Here is a 20,238-nt window from a genome sequence, read left to right on the forward strand (position 1 = left end):
AATGGCTGTGTAGAACTGAGCCATCATGAGCCTCGGCAGTCTGAATTTTTTCAGCTGACGGAGGAAGTACAGCCTCTGCTGGGCCTTCTTCAGGAGGGCCATGATGTTCAGCTCCCACTTGAGGTCCCGAGAAATTGTCATGCCCAGGAACCGGCATGACTCCACTGATGTCACCGGGGTGTCTCCCAGCATGATGGGAGGGGGCGGGGCTGCGTTCCTGCGGAAGTCCACCACCATCTCTACTGTCTTAAGAGCATTAAGCTCCAGGTTGTTGTTGCCGCACCAACTCTGCAGCCGCTCGATCTCCCTCCTGTAGGCCGACTCATCCCCCTTAGAGATGAGGCCCACCAGGGTGGTATCGTCAGCAAACTTCAGTAGCTTAACTGACGGATGGAGGGAAATACAGCTGTTGGTGTACAGGGAGAACAAGAGTGGGGACAGGACACAGCCCTGCGGGGAGCCAGTGCTGGTGGACCTGGAGCTGGAAATGTTCTTCCCCAGCTTCACCCGCTGCGACCTGTTGGTGAGGAAGTCCGTAATCCACCTGCGAGTGGAGTCCGGCACTTGCAGCAAGGACAGCTGGTGCTCCAGGATGGATGGCAGGATCGTATTGAAGGCCGAGCTGAAGTCCACGAACAGGATCCTGGCGTAGTTGCCTGCAGTGTCCAGGTGTTGAAGGGTGTAGTGCAGAGCCATGTTCACGACATCCTCCGTGGATCTGTTGGCCCTGTACGCAAACTGCATCGGGTCCAGCACAGGATCTGTGATGCTCTTCAGGTGAGCCAGGACAAGGCGCACCAGGACCTTCATGACCACAGAGGTCAGGGCGACGGGTCTGTAATCATTAAGGCCCGTGACCTTGGCCTTCTTGGGGACGGGGATGATGGTCGAGGCCTTGAAGCACGCTGGGACGTGACACTGCTCCAGCGAGGCATTGAAGATGGTGGTGAACACCGGGGCGAGCTGGTCAGCGCAGTGCTTCAGGACAGAGGGGGAGACAGAATCCGGGCCGGCCGCCTTCCGGGGGTTCTGGCTCCTCAGCAGCAGTTTCACCTCTCTCGCCGTGACAGAGAGGGGGGGATGCGGGGATGGTGGATGTGGCAGGGGGGGGTGATGGGTGGGGGGCAACCTCTCTTTCTCGAATCTGCAGTAGAACTCATTGAGCTCGTTAGCAAGGGGGAGGTTGTCAGACGCCTGTGGAGACTTGGGCTTGTAATTTGTGATGGTCTTGAGGCCTTTCCAGACGGAGGAGGAATTCCCATCAGAGAGCTGTTGCCGCAGTCTCTCTGAGAAGCGATGTTTCGCCTCCCTCACCTCTTTGGCAAACCTGTATTTGGCTTGCCTGAACAGAGCCACATCACCACTACGCCTTAGCCTTCTGAGTTGGGCTGAGAACCAGGGCTTGTCATTGTTATAGATCTTCCTGGAGCGGAGTGGGACACACACCTCCTCGCCGAGACTGATGAATGATGTCACAGTGTCTGTGTATTCATCCAGGTTGTTACCAGCCTCAGGCCCCGCCCACTCGACATAGTCCTGGTCGCAGCCAGCGCTCTCCAGCCAGGCACGGAGTCGCTCACATGCGTCACTGGACCAAACTCTGTAGTTCCGCACTACAGGCTTAGAGATTTTTAATCTCTGCCTGTAGCGAGGGATCAGATGGATGAGATGGTGATCACCTTTGCCCAGCGCAGCACGGGGGACAGAGTGGTATGCCTGCTTGATGGTACAGTAGCAGTGATCCAGAGTGTTCACACCCCTAGTTGGGCATGTGACCTGCTGCCTGTATTTGGGGAGAGCCCGACTCAAATGAGCCTGGTTGAAGTCCCCCAAAACTACAGCAAAACTGTCCGGGTATTTACGCTCCGCCCCCGACAGCTGTTCTGCCAGTGTGTCTACTGCTGCTGTGACGTCAGCATCTGGAGGAATGTAAACACACACGAGGATGAACGCATTAAACTCACGTGGGGAATAGAATGGGCGACAAAGGATGAATAGAGATTCAAGTGCAGTAGAACAGTGTTGGTGAATCACTGTCACGTCAGAACACCAGCAATTGTTTACAAAAAACAAAAGTCCGCCTCCACGCGACTTGCCAACCGCCTCGAAGTCTCTGTCAGCTCGAAACGCGGAAAAGCCCTCCAGCTGTACAGCTCCGTCTGGGACTGTCGGCGTTAGATGGGTCTCTACTAACGCGAAGACAGCCGTGGAGTGAAAGTCATTGCTTCTTGAAACCAGCAACCGGAGTTCATCCATTTTATTGGGTAGAGAGTTCACGTTTCCAAGGAATATACCTGGGAGAGGTGGACGCGATCCTCTCCGGCGTAGGCGAACCAGACAACCTCCTCTTATTCCCCGTTGTCTTCTTGTCCAACGTACAGCACTGGCGAAGAACGCCGTCCCCTTCACTAGCATATCCAGTATGTCCGTTGAACGGGTGAGTAATGTTGGTAAAAAGTCCGATGGGGTTGAACACCCAATGTGCAGAAGCTCTTCTTTAGTGTAAGAAGTTAAACAGGACACGTAAACAGCACAAAACAGACAGAACACTACACACGTTAACGCCACAGCAGCCCTCGACGGCGCCATCTTGACAGCTGTGTGAACACAGGAAACACACCATGTTACTGAGGCCCAGCGCCACCAGCTCCTGAACACAGGAAACACACCATGTGTGACACACTGTGAAACCCCCCCAAGGACCCCTGAGCGGGTCCCCGGACCCCACTTATTATAGAACCACTTATTCAGGACTCTATCCTCAACTGTGTCATGGTCCGTGCAGGGGCGGCCTTAGGAATCTGGAGGCCCGTTTCAAGACCAAATATAAGGCCCCCATATACCTATGACATAATTATTTTGTTGATACGGCCGTATATTGATACGAATAGTTTGACTGTTCAATATCACACGCAGCCATTACTCTCGACAATTAGCAACAACACCTTTCCTCATCCTGTCGTCCCTTCACAATGAAAGTGTCTCCCCTTTACCTCCCAATGCTGCACATTTTACCATGTTATTTACATAAAATAAGTAACTTTACTAACTTAACATTAACATTGGCCCAGGCCGTAGCGTAACGGTCTGGGCACCGGACTGGTGATCCAGTCGCGGTGTGCCGCGGGTTCGACTCCCGGACCCGACACGGCCTTTACCGCATGTCATCCCCCCATCTCTCTCCCGTTTCCTGTCAGCCTACTTTCTATCCCTTAAAAAATCAATAAAGGCGTAAGCCGCAAAAAAATATCTTAAAAAAAAAAAAACATTAACATTGTGGGAGAGAGCAAGGCAGTGAGTGAGTGAGAGAGAGAGAGAGAGAGAGAGAGAGAGAGAGAGAGAGCCAAGAGTGGTCGGGGGTTGACTGAGGGGACTTCAGTCCACTGTACACTCTTGCTTCGTGTCCCAGGTTGGCTTGGTGTGGAATGTGATAATTTGTCCCCTATATTCAAAGTCTGATTTCCATTGATTGTTGGCTGTGTTTAGCATGTATATGGCTGTGGAGTTTTGGCATGTTTAAACCTCCAGGAAAATCCGTGTTGAGGTTCTTAATCCACTGTTTTCCATTAAAACGTCTTTGTCCTATTGTCCAGTTGGGATTGTGTTGAAGTCCAGATACTTTTAGAGCTTCAATGCCATGTGCCATGTAATGTTGAACAATCCTTTTAGTCGTCTTTTTTGCATTGTTAATATTGTATTTGTGTTGTCTCAGCCTTGTAGCTATTGTTTTACTCGTTTCTCCGACATATTGTCAAACACAGTTGCTGGTGCTGGCTGTTATGTGTTTTGTAGTTCTATTTTTAACTATTTGTTTGGGTTTGAACTATTCTAGTATCTGGCGTGCTGGTGTGTTGATTCCTTTTAGCTTGCTGTGTACCAGATAGTCTTTAAGATTATAATTTTTCTGTAGGCAGAGTTTTGCGATTATTATTTTTTTTGGCAAAAGGAGAAGGAAAAAAACCTAACCATAACAATAAAGGACCAAGTCCTTTCAGGACTGCTTGGTCCTTTAAATAAAAAAAGATCATAGAAATAAAGAGTTCCACCGTGTTCAGTTTGGAACATACAGACACAGGTTTGTGTTTCCACCGCATTGTGTTGGACGGAACAATTGTCATTGTTTGATGCCTAGCTGAATGGTTGGAGAGCTTGTCTGGAGAGAAGGAGTCTCCTGAGGTTTGAATCTCAGTAAGTGATGCTGAGAGGTGGCTCACCATCAGGTGGGATGAGATGTTGATCCATCATTTCTTGATCTTTCTGCTGTTCCTTCGTCTGGAATGTGGTCTCGGTTGTTATTGTTGTTTGTTGTTGTTATTGTTGTTGTTGTCTGTTGTTGTTGGTTGCCATGGCTAGCAGTTCCCACCTGATGTCGTGTGGGAGTTCTGATTGGTCCAGAGCGTACTGAATAACTTCTAGCTTGCATAATGTCTTAAGACAAGGACTCAAGTCTAAGATGAACAGCTCATCAGAGATAGTGTAATCTCCTTTCCTTCCTCCAAAGAGGATGATACGATCTCCCACAATGCAACAGCACATACCACGCATTGGACATGGTCCTTTCCCCTTGGGCTCAACCTTCTTCCAGGAGAAGGTCTCTGGACTGAATTTCCACACATCATTGAAGTTCTGGTTACTGTTCCAGCCTCCACATATGTACAGCTCTCCATTGTAGGTAAATGCTGAATGATACCAGCGTCCTTCTGGTAGAAGTTGAGCAGAAGGTGTGTCCAGCCAGGCGTTTGTCTCTGTGTCAAACACTCTGATGGTGTTGTAGCCCCCCTGGAACCTCCTGTTCCCGAATACAAACATCTTGTTACCAATGATGGTAGCAGAGTGACTGTGTGAAACAGGAGGTGGAGTTCCTCTGGTGTTAATTAAAGTCCAGACCATTGTGCTGGTGTCCAACTTGTACATGTCATTAGTGCTTCCAGTCAGCTTGGTGTATCCTCCATGGATAAACATGACTTTCTCCAACACACAGGCTGAGTGGAAGCACCTCTCCTCTGGAACAGTCCCAGAAACCCTGGGTTGGAACCATCTGTAGGAGTCAACATCAAATGCATAAAGCACATTGCTGTAAGGCTCCCCTCCCCAGATGTAGACTGTATCTTCAACCAACACAGCTGTGTGGTCCCGGCGCATGGATGGAACCTCAAGGTGACCGTCCCCTCTTCCTGTTTCCACTGGAGGTAACTTCTTCCAGCATAAAGACACTGTGTTGAAGACATGGACATCCATCTGTCCCATGTTGTTGAAGGTCCTTCCATAACCGTAGCCTCCAAAGGAATACAGTTTGTTCCTCACTGCTACAGCAGCATAGAATCGCTTTGGTCCTCCTGCTTTGGAAACGGTCCAAGACAACATTGCTGTCTGTCTGTCTGTCTGTCTGTCTGTCTGTCTTCTCTCTCTCGACGTCTACAGTCATTTTCAACACGGCGCATCATCTTATATCTTCTGGTGTGAAATCACACGAGACACAAACTGTTACCATGCACGCCTTAACGACCCCAATTAGTGCAGCTGTTCTTCATCTGCACCCTTTGAACTCTATTGCTATATTTATTACTTCATTGCGGCTACCTTGGGGTCTATGGATCTATGGATCTATGGGTCTTCCACACGTATAGCATAGTATAGTATATATGTATAGTTTATAATATAGTTTCATTATATAGATATTCCACTATTACGTTCTTAGCTTACGCATGTTTCATGATAAATGCTTTTATGTGATGTATTCCCATGCTTTTTTGTTCTTGCTTAATGTAAATCACTCTGGATTAAGAGCGTCTGCTAAATGCCTAAATTGTAAATTGCTACAGCGTTCCCTAACACTGAGCTGTGTTGTATTTTGAGGCTGTGTGTGTGTGTGTGTGTGTGTGTGTGTGTGTGTGTGTGTGTGTGTGTGTGTGTGTGTGTGTGCGTGCGTGCGTGCGCACATGCGCGGAATGTGCTAAAGCTGACTGGCTGAGCAATGTGATGTATGGTGATAACAGTGCCGCTCATGTCACGCGGGTGTGATATTTTTCTCCATATCGCTGTGTGAGAGACAGTCCACTGAGCAACTCAAAGTGAGGCTGAATGACAAGCATTTTGCATTCTGGCTCTTTGAGGGGAGCTAGCGCCCCCTATGGCCAGCTTGGTGTGTTTGTGTGTTCTCAGGGGCGGCCTTAGGAACCTGGAGGATTGTTTCAAGACCAAATATGAGGCCCCCACATACCTATGACATCATTATTTTGTTGAGGCCCCCCTGAGGGTGGAGGCATTTCATAGACATTTCTATGTAGCTAAAGTACAGAACAGGAATTCATCATATGGGAAGCAAAAAAGGGAAAAGATACAATATACAGTGAGGGAAAATGGGGGGGGTGGGGGGGATTCAGATTTTACAGAGGCCAGTTTCGAATTGCAGCCATCCGTAGGTGCCCTTTGAGAGCGGTTTTGAAGGAGTCAAGGGATTCACATGTCTTAATGACTGTTGGTAGGGCGTTCCACATTTTGGTGGCATAGGAGCGAAAATAATTTAGTCCCTTGTTTGTGCCGAATCTGGGTTGTACATGGTTTGTTGCACTCCCTCTGGTGTTGTGGGTGTGGACTTCGTTTACATTAAGGAAGTATTTAGACAGGTACATGGGTATCTTGGTGGTGTATCGAATCTTGTGGACCAGACCCATTGCAAGATGCTGTACTCTGTCGTCGACCCTAAGCCATCCCAGCCTGTCAAAGTGGGCAGGGGTGAGGTGGGTTCGGGGGGTGAGGCCAAGTAGGAGCCTGACCAGTTTGTTTTGGGAGGTCTGGAGCCTTGTTTTAAGGGCCTTTGAGGTGCTGTGGTACCAAGAGGTGGATGCATAGTCAAAGAAACCTTGTACGAGGGCTCCTGTTAAGGTCTTCAAGGTGTTTTTGCTGACCAGTGAGGAGATCCTGTAAAGGAATCTTGTTCTTTGATTGACTTTTTTGATTACGTTGGTGGCCATTTTATCACCGGAAAGATTGGCCTCCAGGATGGAACCTAGGTAGGTAATTTGATCTTTTCGTGTGATAATATTGTCACCCACTCTAACTAAGAAGCCATCTGCCTTGCTGAGTTTACTATTTGATCCGAAGAGGATGGATTCAGTTTTTCCCAGGTGTAAGGATAGTTTGTTATCAGCGAGCCAGGTGCAGATTCTACCGAGTTCAGAGCTGAGGGTCTTTTCAACCTGCAGTTTACGTGTACCCTGTTCTTGGTTTTTGTTATTGTTTTACCTTTCTGTTGTGTTCCTGTGATTTTTGAAGTATTGTGTTTTCCCTGTGTCTTAGTTCCAGTTTGAGTTTCACCTTTAACTTGTGTACCTTTTATTTTGTAGTATTGTTTTGTGTTTTCCTGTCTGCCCCTGTAGTTCTGTACCTGCCTTGTCTAACCTGTATTGTGATTAGTCTTTGTTTTCCACCTGTGTCCTCTTAGTCCCCCAGCCAATCCCTGTCTTGATTTTGAGTTTTGTTTCACCTGTGCCTAGTTAGTCTGTGTCTATTTATACTCCCCTGTTTGTTCAGTTCCCTTGCTAGTTTGTCACGTTATGTCAGTAGTGTTCTCCTCGTGTATCCATGATTTAACTCCTAGTGTACTGTAGTGTTCCTTGTGGCAAGGTTTGTTTTTGAATAAAAACCTTGCATTGAAGCTCATCTGCCTGCGCCTATCTGTCTGCTATTGGTTCCTAAAGCTCCTGCCTTTGCACTGCGATAGAATGAACTAGCCAGTCTTCCAAAACAGCTACAGTTTCCAGGAAATGGAAAAAAATAACTTGTGTACCAATGGATCCAGTGGAGTTATTATTCACACAAGCTCTTGTTAATACTTTTCATTGGTTAAACATTTATGAAACCACAGAACCACTTAACTACTTTCCACGTCATGCCGTTCCTATTTGAGCATGCCATTTAGGTGAAAGTTTGTTTTCCGTCTTTTTTTCTCCCAAGTACCACAGAGTTTTCAAAATTAGCAGCTCACAACACGTTACATTGTGATGAGTTGTGAGCTTGAGATTGTAGGTAGTATTACAATGTATTTGTGGAAAAAAAATAAAGATATGAAATATGGAAGGAAATACTAAAAGGTTTCTGCCCAACAGCGATGATATCCAATTTTAGCCTTTGCTTATCCGATTCAGTTCAATATGATATTGCTCAGGGGTTCTCAACATCTTTGGCTGGGATATTCCATCCTTACTAATGGTGATTATATGGATCGCATTGATGATTGTACATAGGCTTAAAACCCATTCTGGACGGGGACCCCTTTTGGTGTTTTAACTAAGCATTATGTTCTACTTTAGCTATTGAAAAATAGCAGATCTACAAGCTCATAGCGTGCCACCGAGTGGCGCGCTACGAGCTTGTGGGTCTGCTATTTTTGAAAATTCGTGAATATGCGGCAACAAATCTTTGAATATATATTCTTTCAGAGGACAATTTTTTTTATTTCGACGTCAGGTCTAAATGGGTTAAGGTCTTGATCTATTCATAATGGGCTGAGACCACAGTTCTGGCCCAATGCCTCAATGTGTCCATGCAGTGTAATGAGAGAAGCTGCAGCACTTCATGCACAATTGTTTGAACATGAAACATTTAGCAGGTCAGCTCTTATCAGCTCTGGATGTTCCTGCACTGTTTCCCTCCATCAGAGCACAACCAGCACAGTAACATGTCTCTGTGTGTGGATGTACTTGTATATTAGTATACTGAATTTGTGAGAGACAAATATCGTATAAGTAGAATTGCAAAACTAGACATTGTGATGATAATGTCCTCGGGTACGGGGTTAGTTAGCCTCAGAATTAGGCATTAGAGATACGTATAGGTTTAGAGGTTGGGGTTGTATACTGTGCACAGGCCTATACTGTGCCCCAGATGTTGTGCCCCATGAATAGCAGATCGACAAGCTCAAGAGTCACGACATATATCGCACTGCAACGCACTGTGAGGTTGTAGATCTGTGTGTGTGTGTGTGTGTGTGTGTGTGTGTGTGTGTGTGTGTGTGTGTGTGTGTGTGTGTTTGTGTGTGTGCGTGTGAAATTTTCAGAGCTTTCACAACTGTACGTCGCACCGCCAATCTGAACAATTATGTCTGCGTCATAGTGTCGGGAGATTTGTCACCTCTGAGCGACTGATTTCCCCCGCGGGATAATAAAGGTGTCTGTCTGTCTGTCTGTCTGTCTGTCTGTCTGTCTGTCTGTCTGTCTGTCTGTCTGTCTGTCTGTCTGCCTGCCTGTTGTCTGTTGTCTGTTGTCTGTCTGTCTGTCTGTCTGTCTGTCTGTCTGTCTGTCTGTGATGTCATTAGTATATGGCCTGTAAGACAGTAATTTGGCAATTTGGCATACCCATATGTGGACATGTTGGTCAGATCGGCAGTTCTGGACCGACTCGGTCAGTCCCATATGCGCGTGACCACGTATGGGAATAGTGGTCAGATCTATGGCTCAAGACACACGGATCTCCTTATACAGTATGGGCGTATGGGCTTTGTTTAAGGTTATGTCTGAGTCATAGTGGCATGCCTATATATGGGCATGTTGGGTTTGTTTAAGGTTATGTCTGAGTCATAGTGGCATGCCTATATATGGGCATGTTGGGTTTGTTTAAGGTTATGTCTGAGTCATAGTGGCATGTCTATATATGGGCATATTGGGTTTGTTTATGGTCAAGTCTGAGTTAGAGTGACATGCAATATGTAAAGAACTGAAAAATGACCATGGCCCCCTTGTATATTAAACCACTGGCACTGGTCACATATATGGGCATATTGGGTTTGTTTATGGTCACGTCTGAGTTAGAGTGACATGCCTATATATGGGCATATTGGGTTTGTTTATGGTCACGTCTGAGTTAGAGTGACGTGGCCGTGGTCTGCGCGCCAGCCGGCCGGCCCGGCCCTTCCATTAGCAAATTTGAATATAGGACGGGAAATGCCAAGAGAACAAATAAAGGAGACAGTCAGTCAGTCAGTGAATAGGCCTTTAGGCTATTTGGAGAGTTGGTGAATGCAGGCCTGTGAATCTATTTGTGTCTATTTCCTGGAATAGAAGCATATTCTTTCCACCAAGGTGACAGCATGACAAGCCCTAATGTGCACAGAGATTACACACTTTCATATTAGGTCAAGGCTTTGGCGGTGAACTGTTTGCGTTGGATCACAGTGAAGGCCTATTCCAGTTCTCACGTCCGTTTCTGAATAAACTGCAAGCGTTGTGTGTCTGCTAATGGCTATGTGTGCACGCAATAGACAAGGCACGGCAACCATATATACAGCACCTTTCATACGCCAAGGCAACAAAAAGTGCTTTACATTTACAGGATAAAAACAAGAGATAGAGAATAAAATGGATACAATTAAACTAAATTTAACTAGAAAAGTCACAATTTTGAAAAATTGCAAAGTGTGGTTGCCGCAGTCGCTTACATGCCTAGGCCCCTCCCTAATTTGAACATTTCTATAACGCTTGAATAGTTTGGTCTTCTGCCCCTGCAAGGGAATTTATGTCTTTATAAACGATGTAAAACATAGATTGGTTATGTAACCAACAACAGCCAATTAGCTACTACAAATCACAGCGGAAGTTATAGGTAGGTTACTCCAGAAAAAGAATAATAAAGTGTGACAATAACTATAGTCTGCAACCACACTAACTATAAAGGAGCATAATCTATCTATAAATGCACCCAATCTGTGTGTGTGTGTGCGTGTGTGTGTGTGTGTGTGTGTGTGTCACTGTGTGTGTGTGCAGTGTACGTCTGAAATTCATGTAACTCGAGAACCGTTCGCCCCGCCGACTTCAAATTCCAGAACCGCCACAAAAGGCCTCTGACGATGACTTGACCAGCTCAACAGAACGATAAATTAGCTAATAGATGCAGATCTAGGTCAGTTACCGATCACCTTTGTACAATATGCCCAAAGGTACCTGAGCCTACCGCAACCGGATGTGTGACACACATTACAACACAGCACGAGATGCACGCCTAGCGTGCGGATAACGCGGGCATGCCTGACAAAGAACTCCATATACTTGCACACAAGTACTGCTACTAACTAATGTCTACCTGTCTACTTGTGTACAACTGCTGTTCTAAACCCTTTAGACCCGTTATTGACCTTATACCTACCTTGAAGTGTACCTTAGTTACGTCACCATCAACAGCCAATAATGTACAAGTGCATGTATTTGTGTCTGTGTTGACCCAGTCTCACCTGGTTGCTGTCCACCTTGTAGCCGTGTTTGAGGGCAAAGGTCTTGCCCAGAGAGATGGAGATGGCGTAGGCCACGATGGCCAAGGCGAACGCATCGCCTATCACCTCTGAGAACCACGACACATCTGGGACACGCGGGGCCACCAGCCTGAGGAGGGTTGGTAGATAGACAGAGAGCGACAGCGATAGGGAGAGAGAGCAAGAGAGAGAGCAGGATACGCACAGTGAAATCCTGAGTGCTCTTTTGGTTGCTGTCGAGGGAGAAACCTCATATTTTAACTTTTTGTGGGGTTTGTTTTCGTAAAGTATTTAGTGTCCCTACTTGGCCGATCCGCAAGCTCTTTTTGAGTTTGTCGATTTGCTACTTTTGCGGTTTTTGAGTTTGAATGTTGAAAAGTAAATTGTTGGACATATATGAGGTTTCCACCCAACAGAGACGATTATTAACCCAGACAGTTTTATGAAAAACCTCATGTTTCTGTATCAGTGGTGCTCAATATTTCATGTCAAGGACCCCAAAAAGTATATGTAATATGCCTCCACCCCCCATCTGAAAATATGTTGTTCCAGGGACCTCCCCAGAAGCAAAGATTTTTGTTAAAATGTCTGTAATAATATATATTCAAATATTTTAGGCACATTTTCACGATTTCTCTAAAATAGCAGACCTACAAGTACATAGCGGCACTCGGTGCCGCGCTATGAGCTTGTAGATCTGCTATTTTTCAATCGCTAAAGTATAACATAATGATTAAAACACCAACAGGGGTTCCTGCACAAAATGGGTTAAATCTAAAGCTAATATTACTATACACTCAGCGTTACAAATGGATATAAATCAACTCTGACGACATTTACTATGTAGACATTTATTGACGATAATAAAATCACATAAAAATAAATATGATTCAACCGAGCTCTGAGAACATTTGCTGTGTTGAACTGATTTAGTATCCTAATAATCAAATTAGGCCGCTAAAGGTCAAAGGAACTAATAGTTATAAATAGTTAAATCAACAGATCATATCTGCAATAATAAACCATCTTTGTCAGAACAGGGGGTTCATTGGGTTCTGTGCGAGCGTGCGTGCGTGCGTGAAAACGAACCCGCTGGGGATCGCTCCAACCGCATCGATGTCATAATTGCCAGGAAGGTCAGCAAAGTAGGAGATGATTGTTGCTCCTACGATCTGCCAGGAAGACATAAGGAACGTTGGTGTGTGTGTGTGTGTGGTAAGACATAAGGAACGTTGGTGTGTGTGTGTGTGTGGTAAGACATAAGGAACGTTGGTGTGTGTGTGTGTGTGGTAAGACATAAGGAACGTTGGTGTGTGTGTGTGTGTGTGTGTGTGTGTGTGTGTGGTAAGACATAAGGAACGTTGGTGTGTGTGTGTGTGTGTGTGTGTGTGTGTGTGGTAAGACATAAGGAACGTTGGTGTGTGTGTGTGGTAAGACATAAGGAACGTTGGTGTGTGTGTGTGTGGTAAGACATAAGGAACGTTGGTGTGTGTGTGTGTGTGTGTGGTAAGACATAAGGAACGTAGGTGTGTGTGTGTGTGTGTGTGTGTGTGTGTGTGTGTGTGTGTGTGTGGGGTAAGACATAAGGAACGTTGGTGTGTGTGTGTGGTAAGACATAAGGAACGTTGGTGTGTGTGTGGTAAGACATAAGGAACGTTGGTGTGTGTGTGTGTGTGTGTGTGTGTGTGTGTGTGTGTGTGTGTGTGTGGTAAGACATAAGGAACGTTGGTGTGTGTGTGTGTGTGTGTGTGTGTGTGTGTGTGTGTGTGTGTGTGGGGTGGTGTGAGGTATATTGTTAGTCTAATGATCCCATTGTTGGGAACACCCAAACTGTAAATAAACCATCGTGACATTGTGTCACTTTCACTTTGAGATGTTGAGATTAATCATCGTCAATAATTGAGTCCTTTCCTGTCCAGCAGAGTGCAGTGATCAAGCGCCCTCTGCTGGCTTATTGAGTCAAAGCATATATCATCTCACATACAGTATGTCCAAAGCTGTAACTTTTGGGGATTCAAATAAAACAATAGCTAAAGTAGCAGATGCACAAGCCCAAAGCGTGTCGCCTTCGTTTCGAGCTTGCGGATCTGCTATTCAAATGATGCTTTTGTGTGGCGCTCATAGTATGATGCAAGTACTAGTACCTAGGCCAGGGCATTAATTTACGAAGAAACACAAGTTCAAATATGGAGATGACATACAGCGTATGAGAGAAAGGTGATGTGGAACAAGCAGGTGAAGCTATGAATGAAAGGAACTAACGACATAAACACACCAATGACTTACAACTATGAGTTCTATAGGGATGGGAAGAGGCAGCTTCTTGCTATAGTAGGCGTTGAGCTCTTTGACCACAATGAGAACAGCCAGAGACACCAGGCTGACGGCCAATTCTGCCACTTTAGTCCCCCCCAGCAGCTTAAAGATCTCCCACAGGGTCTATGGTGAGAGTGGAGTAAAAGAGGTAGAATAAACATAAAAAAAACTCAAATAAATGCATCATTCAAAACGAAGTGTCACTGGGGCCTTTAAGTCATGGGTTCTGTTCTCTGTGTGAGGCATGCCTTCCTAACCAATCGTATTGCAGTTCTGGATTGGAGGGCGGAGCCAAAGGCAATCAGCGGCCAATGTCCTCTCCAAACACTATAAAAGACCGGCTGTGTTAATATTCTTTCTTTCCATTCCCCCTCAGGCTTCGTACACACATATCAGACATCACATATCATCACATATATCACATATGCTCTGTGCTGTCAGTGTTTCATGGCGTGTGTGATGGGGGAAGTGCAGGGGGCAATCAAACAAGTGTTTGGTCAAACCAACCATGTGACTTCCATTGGAAAAGCATTGGGACGGCCATGAAATACAGGCAGAGCACAACACAGTTGTTTTTTATGTGTGTACGAAGCCTCAGGCTATCCCCCTGAGCAAGCAGACTATAGAGCGTCACAGTCCCTCCCCCTTTCAGAACAACGAGTGGCCCAGGAGATGAATCCCAATGCATATTTCCCATAGGCATTTCAAAACGTATTTATTTAAAGACCTTTTAAGCGTCGTACGAAGCCAACTCTTGTCGTGACAAATCATGACAACACACACAATATTTTGGACCAAACAAATAATTACAAAGAAGAAAAACAACAAAAAAAGTGTTGTAACCTGCCGTTTTTTGTTTGGCCCGAAAGATTGTGTTTGTTGTCGTGATTTGTCACGACAAGAGTTGGCTTCGTACGATGCTTAAAAGGGAAAAATGCATTGAGATTAATTTCCTGGGCCACTCGTTGTTCTGAAAGGGGGAGGGACTGCGACGCTCTATGAGCTCAATGGTTAAAATGTCAGCACTTGCAGCATTTGGGTTCAAATCCCGGGTAGAAGGGAAAAGTTGCATAGTGCAGCTTTAATTAGGCACAAACAGCATGTGAACGCGTTTCGGCAGAGCATTCCTCAAAAAAACTACCTATAAAGGACCTTTTTTGTGAGTGTTTTGTGAGTGATTCTTCTGTTTTTAATGAACTCTACTGAACAGAGCACTGCCACTGTAGAGAAAGTACTGAAACCTGAGTCTTGCTCGCGTCTAAACAAAGGGGACATGTCTACAAATACTGACACGCTGATATGTTCATCGTTCTATTTACGTGCGACACAGCATTGCGTTGGGTCATCGCATTGATATTATACACTCACATAAACTTGAGAGAGGGGTCCGGAAAAGCGTTGGGGCTTGATTCCGAACAGATACTTGACTTGGGAGATGGTCACGTGGCACGCCGCTCCTGTAGTGTAGCCTCGGATCAGAGGCTCGGACAGGTACGTGACCACGAACCCGAACCGTACCAGACCCAACAGGATCTGCGCGCGCGCGCGCGCACACACACACACACACACACACACACACACACACACACACACACACACACACACACACACACACACACACACACACACACACACACACACACACACACACAGTCAATTTGATACAGTAGTACAGTGGTTCTCAACCTTTTCAGTCCGTGACCACGTAAAATTACCATTAGCTTTACTACCGTATTACCCCACCCACCCACTTGGACTTCACTTGTGGGAGTTGAGGCATTACATTTATTTTGACTCGGCTCCACAGATAAATATTGTGAAAATAGCCGATCTAAAATTTATATATGTACCGGTACATTGCTAGGTTGACTACTTGAAATGCCTTAATCTTAAAATAATAACCAAAAATAGCCGACGCATTGAGAGCCTTTAGATAGGCTATTTTCCCTGCGCAACATGCTGCCATAGAAGTGATGCTGGCTTCTATGGAGGGAAATCAGTCGTGGCGACTGAGAAGTTGAAACCATGGGGTCACTAACCTGAAACAGTCCTGTCAGTACAGTTAGGGTCACTAACCTGAAACAGTCCTGTCAGTACAGTTAGGGTCACTAACCTGAAACAGTCCTGTCAGTACAGTTAGGGTCACTAACCTGAAACAGTCCTGTCAGTACAGTTAGGGTCACTAACCTGAAACAGTCCTGTCAGTACAGTTAGGGTCACTAACCTGAAACAGTCCTGTCAGTACAGTTAGGGTCACTAACCTGAAACAGTCCTGTCAGTACAGTTAGGGTCACTAACCTGAAACAGTCCTGTCAGTACAGTTAGGGTCACTAACCTGAAACAGTCCTGTCAGTACAGTTAGGGTCACTAACCTGAAACAGTCCTGTCAGTACAGTTAGGGTCACTAACCTGAAACAGTCCTGTCAGTACAGTTAGGGTCACTAACCTGAAACAGTCCTGTCAGTACAGTTAGGGCCACTAACCTGAAACAGTCCTGTCAGTACAGTTAGGGTCACTAACCTGAAACAGTCCTGTCAGTACAGTTAGGGTCACTAACCTGAAACAGTCCTGTCAGTACAGTTAGGGTCACTAACCTGAAACAGTCCTGTCAGTACAGTTAGGGCCACTAACCTGAAACAGTCCTGTCAGTACAGTTAGGGCCACTGCAATCTGTACTCTTTGGGCGTCTCTGGTCCCAATGTCCAGACCCGCCGTCCCATTGACATTGGTTCCATTCAGACTCGGAAAGTCACTGTCCGGTGCAAGCTTCTCTGTCACACTGCCAATCATGATGCTGATCACAGCAAATGTACCTGGACCAAGGGGGCAGTCAGACAGATATTTTGTGAAGCCACTAAGGAAATCGTAGTTCATATAATGGCCTGTTGTGGCGCTGTCATTGGACCCAGAAAAACCCATAGCCCCATAGAAGTCCATGTATTTGGGCCCAACTTCACCTAGACTGTATTACCTTAATAAACATGGTCATGAATACTTTCTGCTTCCAGTCACTAGTTTAAAGTCTCATTTCTAATGTCATAATATTCTTTTTGGAAAATTATGGTCCCATTAATTAAAAAAATGACCATAAAGTCGCGTATGTTCTGAGGGGCGTGGCTACCGTTACAGTCTATGATCGGGATTCCCCTCCCACTCGAGTCAAAATAAAAACCAACGGAGAAGAAGGGGGGAAGTCCCGCCTCGTTGTCTGGGCCAGCCAATGGCCAGCTGGGCCAAAACGGAGCCAGCCAATGGCCAGCTGGGCCAAAACGGATCTAGAAAGATGGCGACTTACAGTGCAGGAATAACAGGCTTCATTTTACGTCCATGTTAGACCCGGGGAACGCTTTGTCCATATTTTTTACAGTCTATGACCTGGACGCACGCATGCACAAGAGTGCACGCACGATCGCACGCATGCACGCACGCACGCGCCCACACACACACACACAGTCACACACACACACACACACACACGCAAGAGAGAAGAAGGATGAGTTTCATACAGATTTCACACAGAATCCCATCCTATACTGTAGTATTTCCCCATGTTCCCTCTGTTAGGTGCAGTGGTGGTGGACAAAGCAGTCAACCGCCCCAGTACTACTTAGTCGAATTATATACTCCTGGTCAAATAAGACTCAACTACTGAGTGAAAGTGAGACCTGAGTTGTGGGACGAGGAAGTCGGAGGAGGCTACACCTTTTATTGAAGATGACACAAGGTTAGGAAGAATAAATCACACCCGTGTGAAGTGAGGGGCGCTCGTATCATCGTACATCATCTTGACGTAAAATAGACACTATGCCTATTTGCTCAGACACTATGACGTAAAATTATTCATTCCTTTTCAATGGGAATTTCATGTTTGTGTAAGACAAAAATCACACCTGTGTGAAGTGAGGGGCGCTCTTATCATCATACATCATGACGTAACATGTTGATTTGCTCAGATACATCAATTCATTGTCAATGGGAACAACAGATTTGCTCAGACACACATGAAGTAAATTCTCTATTCATTGTCAATGGGAATTAATGTTTGTGTTAGGACAAAAATCTACACTAATAGCTGAATATAGGAGGGGCTAGCGCCCCTCACAAATAAATCATGACATTTGTGTGCATACATTTTTTAATATCAATGTTAAATTGTTCATCACATCAGACCGTCATCTATTCAGGAGAAAGATAAACACCCGACTTGCACAGAAGAGGAAGACAGGCCCGATGTGTGACTTTATAAGGACCGTGTTGGAACGCTTTATAACGGCTTATAACGGGACAACAATGCACTAGAAGGAAAAGATCCAGGAAGCACTGCTTTATTAATCCAAAGAATGGAGAAATGGAAGAGCAGTGGACGATCGTCATAGTGTCCATACAGCTGCTGCTGCTGCTGCTGCTGATACGCTTGGCTTCGTATAAAGGAAGACACACAGAGACAGGTATGAGGAGAATGATGCCGAGAATGACAACATCCTCAACAGGCTCCATGCAGCTGTGTAGCGTTTCACTGTTTCTGAAATGGGGCTTAATTAGTTAATTCACAATGTATTTTAATGATTGGGTCATGGGAGGTCCCTTCCTGGAAATGCAGTGGTGTAAGTATTTTTATTTATTGGAGTATTTCCAGTTTTCAATAGTTTCACTTCTACTCCACTACATCTCAGAGGAAAATAATGTACATTTTAAAAATAGTACATGGGGAGGGGGGTCCCCTGATAACAGTAAAGTGACAGTTTAAGGACTCAAAAGTAATCAACAAACTACACAATACAAACTGGTCAAATATTGGCCAGATTGTCAAATAATATGAGAAACAGGCTAAAATTGTTCCAAGCTCACGATTCCCAACGTTGCGAGGCATTGTGAGCTTCGGTCTGAAAATGTTGAGAACCAGTGACATAAGGTGTTCTCTCTCACCCACAGAGAACCAGAGAACCCACAGAGAACCCACAGAGAACCAGTGACATAAGGTGTTCTCTCTCACCCACAGAGAACCAGAGAACCCACAGAGAACCCACAGAGAACCAGTAACATAAGGTGTTCTCTCTCACCCACAGAGAACCAGAGAACCCACAGAGAACCCACAGAGAACCAGTGACATAAGGTGTTCTCTCTCACCCACAGAGAACCAGAGAACCCACAGAGAACCAGAGAACCCACAGAGAACCAGTGACATAAGGTGTTCTCTCTCACCCACAGAGAACCAGAGAACCCACAGAGAACCCATAGAGAACCAGTGAGATAAGGTGTTCTCTCTCACCCACAGAGAACCAGAGAACCCACAGAGAACCAGTGACATAAGGTGTTCTCTCTCACCCACAGAGAACCAGAGAACCCACAGAGAACCAGTGAGATAAGGTGTTCTCTCTCACCCACAGAGAACCAGAGAACCCACAGAGAACCAGTGAGATAAGGTGTTCTCTCTCACCCACAGAGAACCAGAGAACCCACAGAGAACCAGTGAGATAAGGTGTTCTCTCTCACCCACAGAGAACCAGTGAGATAAGGTGTTCTCTCTCACCCACAGAGAACCAGAGAACCCACAGAGAACCAGTGAGATAAGGTGTTCTCTCTCACCCACAGAGAACCAGAGAACCCACAGAGAACCAGTGAGATAAGGTGTTCTCTCTCACCCACAGAGAACCAGTGAGATAAGGTGTTCTCTCTCACCCACAGAGAACCAGAGAACCCACAGAGAACCAGTGACATAAGGTGTTCTCTCTCACCCACAGAGAACCAGAGAACCCACAGAGAACCAGTGACATAAGGTGTTCTCTCTCACCCACAGAGAACCAGAGAACCCACAGAGAACCAGTGACATAAGGTGTTCTCTCTCACCCACAGAGAACCAGAGAACCCACAGAGAACCAGTGACATAAGGTGTTCTCTCTCACCCACAGAGAACCAGAGAACCCACAGAGAACCAGTGACATAAGGTGTTCTCTCTCACCCACAGAGAACCAGAGAACCCACAGAGAACCAGTGACATAAGGTGTTCTCTCTCACCCACAGAGATGTGTCTGGAGGTTCCGAAGAAGAAGTAGACCAGCACAGGGTAGAAGGAGGTGTACAGGCCAAACACTGGTGGCAAGGAGGCCAGGAGGGCATACGCCATACCTGGAAGCACAGAACATAAAGGAAACCTTTATAACTCCACAATCTCTGCATTTATGGCCTGATAATATTTGTTGCTGTTGGGCAGACACTATATTATTGCTGTCGGGCAGAAACCTCCTATCTCTTTTCTCTCTCTTTTTTCATGAATTAATTCCCTACCTACTTGATCACACTGCACAGTTTTGGAATTTTTTTCCACCCGACAGAGACAATATTTCATTATGGCCTATTAAGGTTACAGGCTTTAGTTCCGACACTATTATTGGTCCGACAGTCATTAGACCGACAACCTACCTCAAACTCTAACCTAACGCAACCATAACCGCAAGCACGGGAGCAGCGCATGTTTGACCCCTAGTCCGACTGTTGTTCCCGCATATCGGACTAATGCTCCGTCGGAATTACCGTCGGATCCCCCTATGAAAAGCCAATTGGATTTGGTTATGGGAACGTTATGAGAACAAAGGATGTTAAGCAAACTAACTGTTCCTATTATTAACCGGAGTCATAATCAATCAATTGACATATTGACATATTTATAGACATACAAAAGA

At 45.7% G+C, this 20,238-nt stretch overlaps 1 protein-coding gene across 1 annotated transcript in view; it reads right to left on the reverse strand.

Moving 5' to 3' along the window:
* The window catches only part of LOC310862128 (solute carrier family 26 member 6-like), a gene marked incomplete at its 3' end in the record, with an annotated part of 39,677 nt that overhangs the window by 12,635 nt on the left and 6,804 nt on the right, over window positions 1-20,238 (reverse strand). The window contains exons 3-8 of the mRNA XM_083769864.1: window positions 19,574-19,684; window positions 16,190-16,371; window positions 14,927-15,091; window positions 13,529-13,681; window positions 12,332-12,414; window positions 11,225-11,372 (exon numbers count right to left, since the gene is read on the reverse strand). Of these exons, the coding sequence (XP_083625990.1) occupies window positions 11,225-11,372; window positions 12,332-12,414; window positions 13,529-13,681; window positions 14,927-15,091; window positions 16,190-16,371; window positions 19,574-19,684 (842 nt within the window). The remainder of the gene's footprint in view (window positions 1-11,224; window positions 11,373-12,331; window positions 12,415-13,528; window positions 13,682-14,926; window positions 15,092-16,189; window positions 16,372-19,573; window positions 19,685-20,238) is intronic.

The sequence above is a fragment of the Protomyctophum parallelum genome, assembly GCF_964188405.1.
Source record: "Protomyctophum parallelum genome assembly, chromosome: 7".
Lineage (NCBI taxonomy): Eukaryota > Metazoa > Chordata > Actinopteri > Myctophiformes > Myctophidae > Protomyctophum > Protomyctophum parallelum.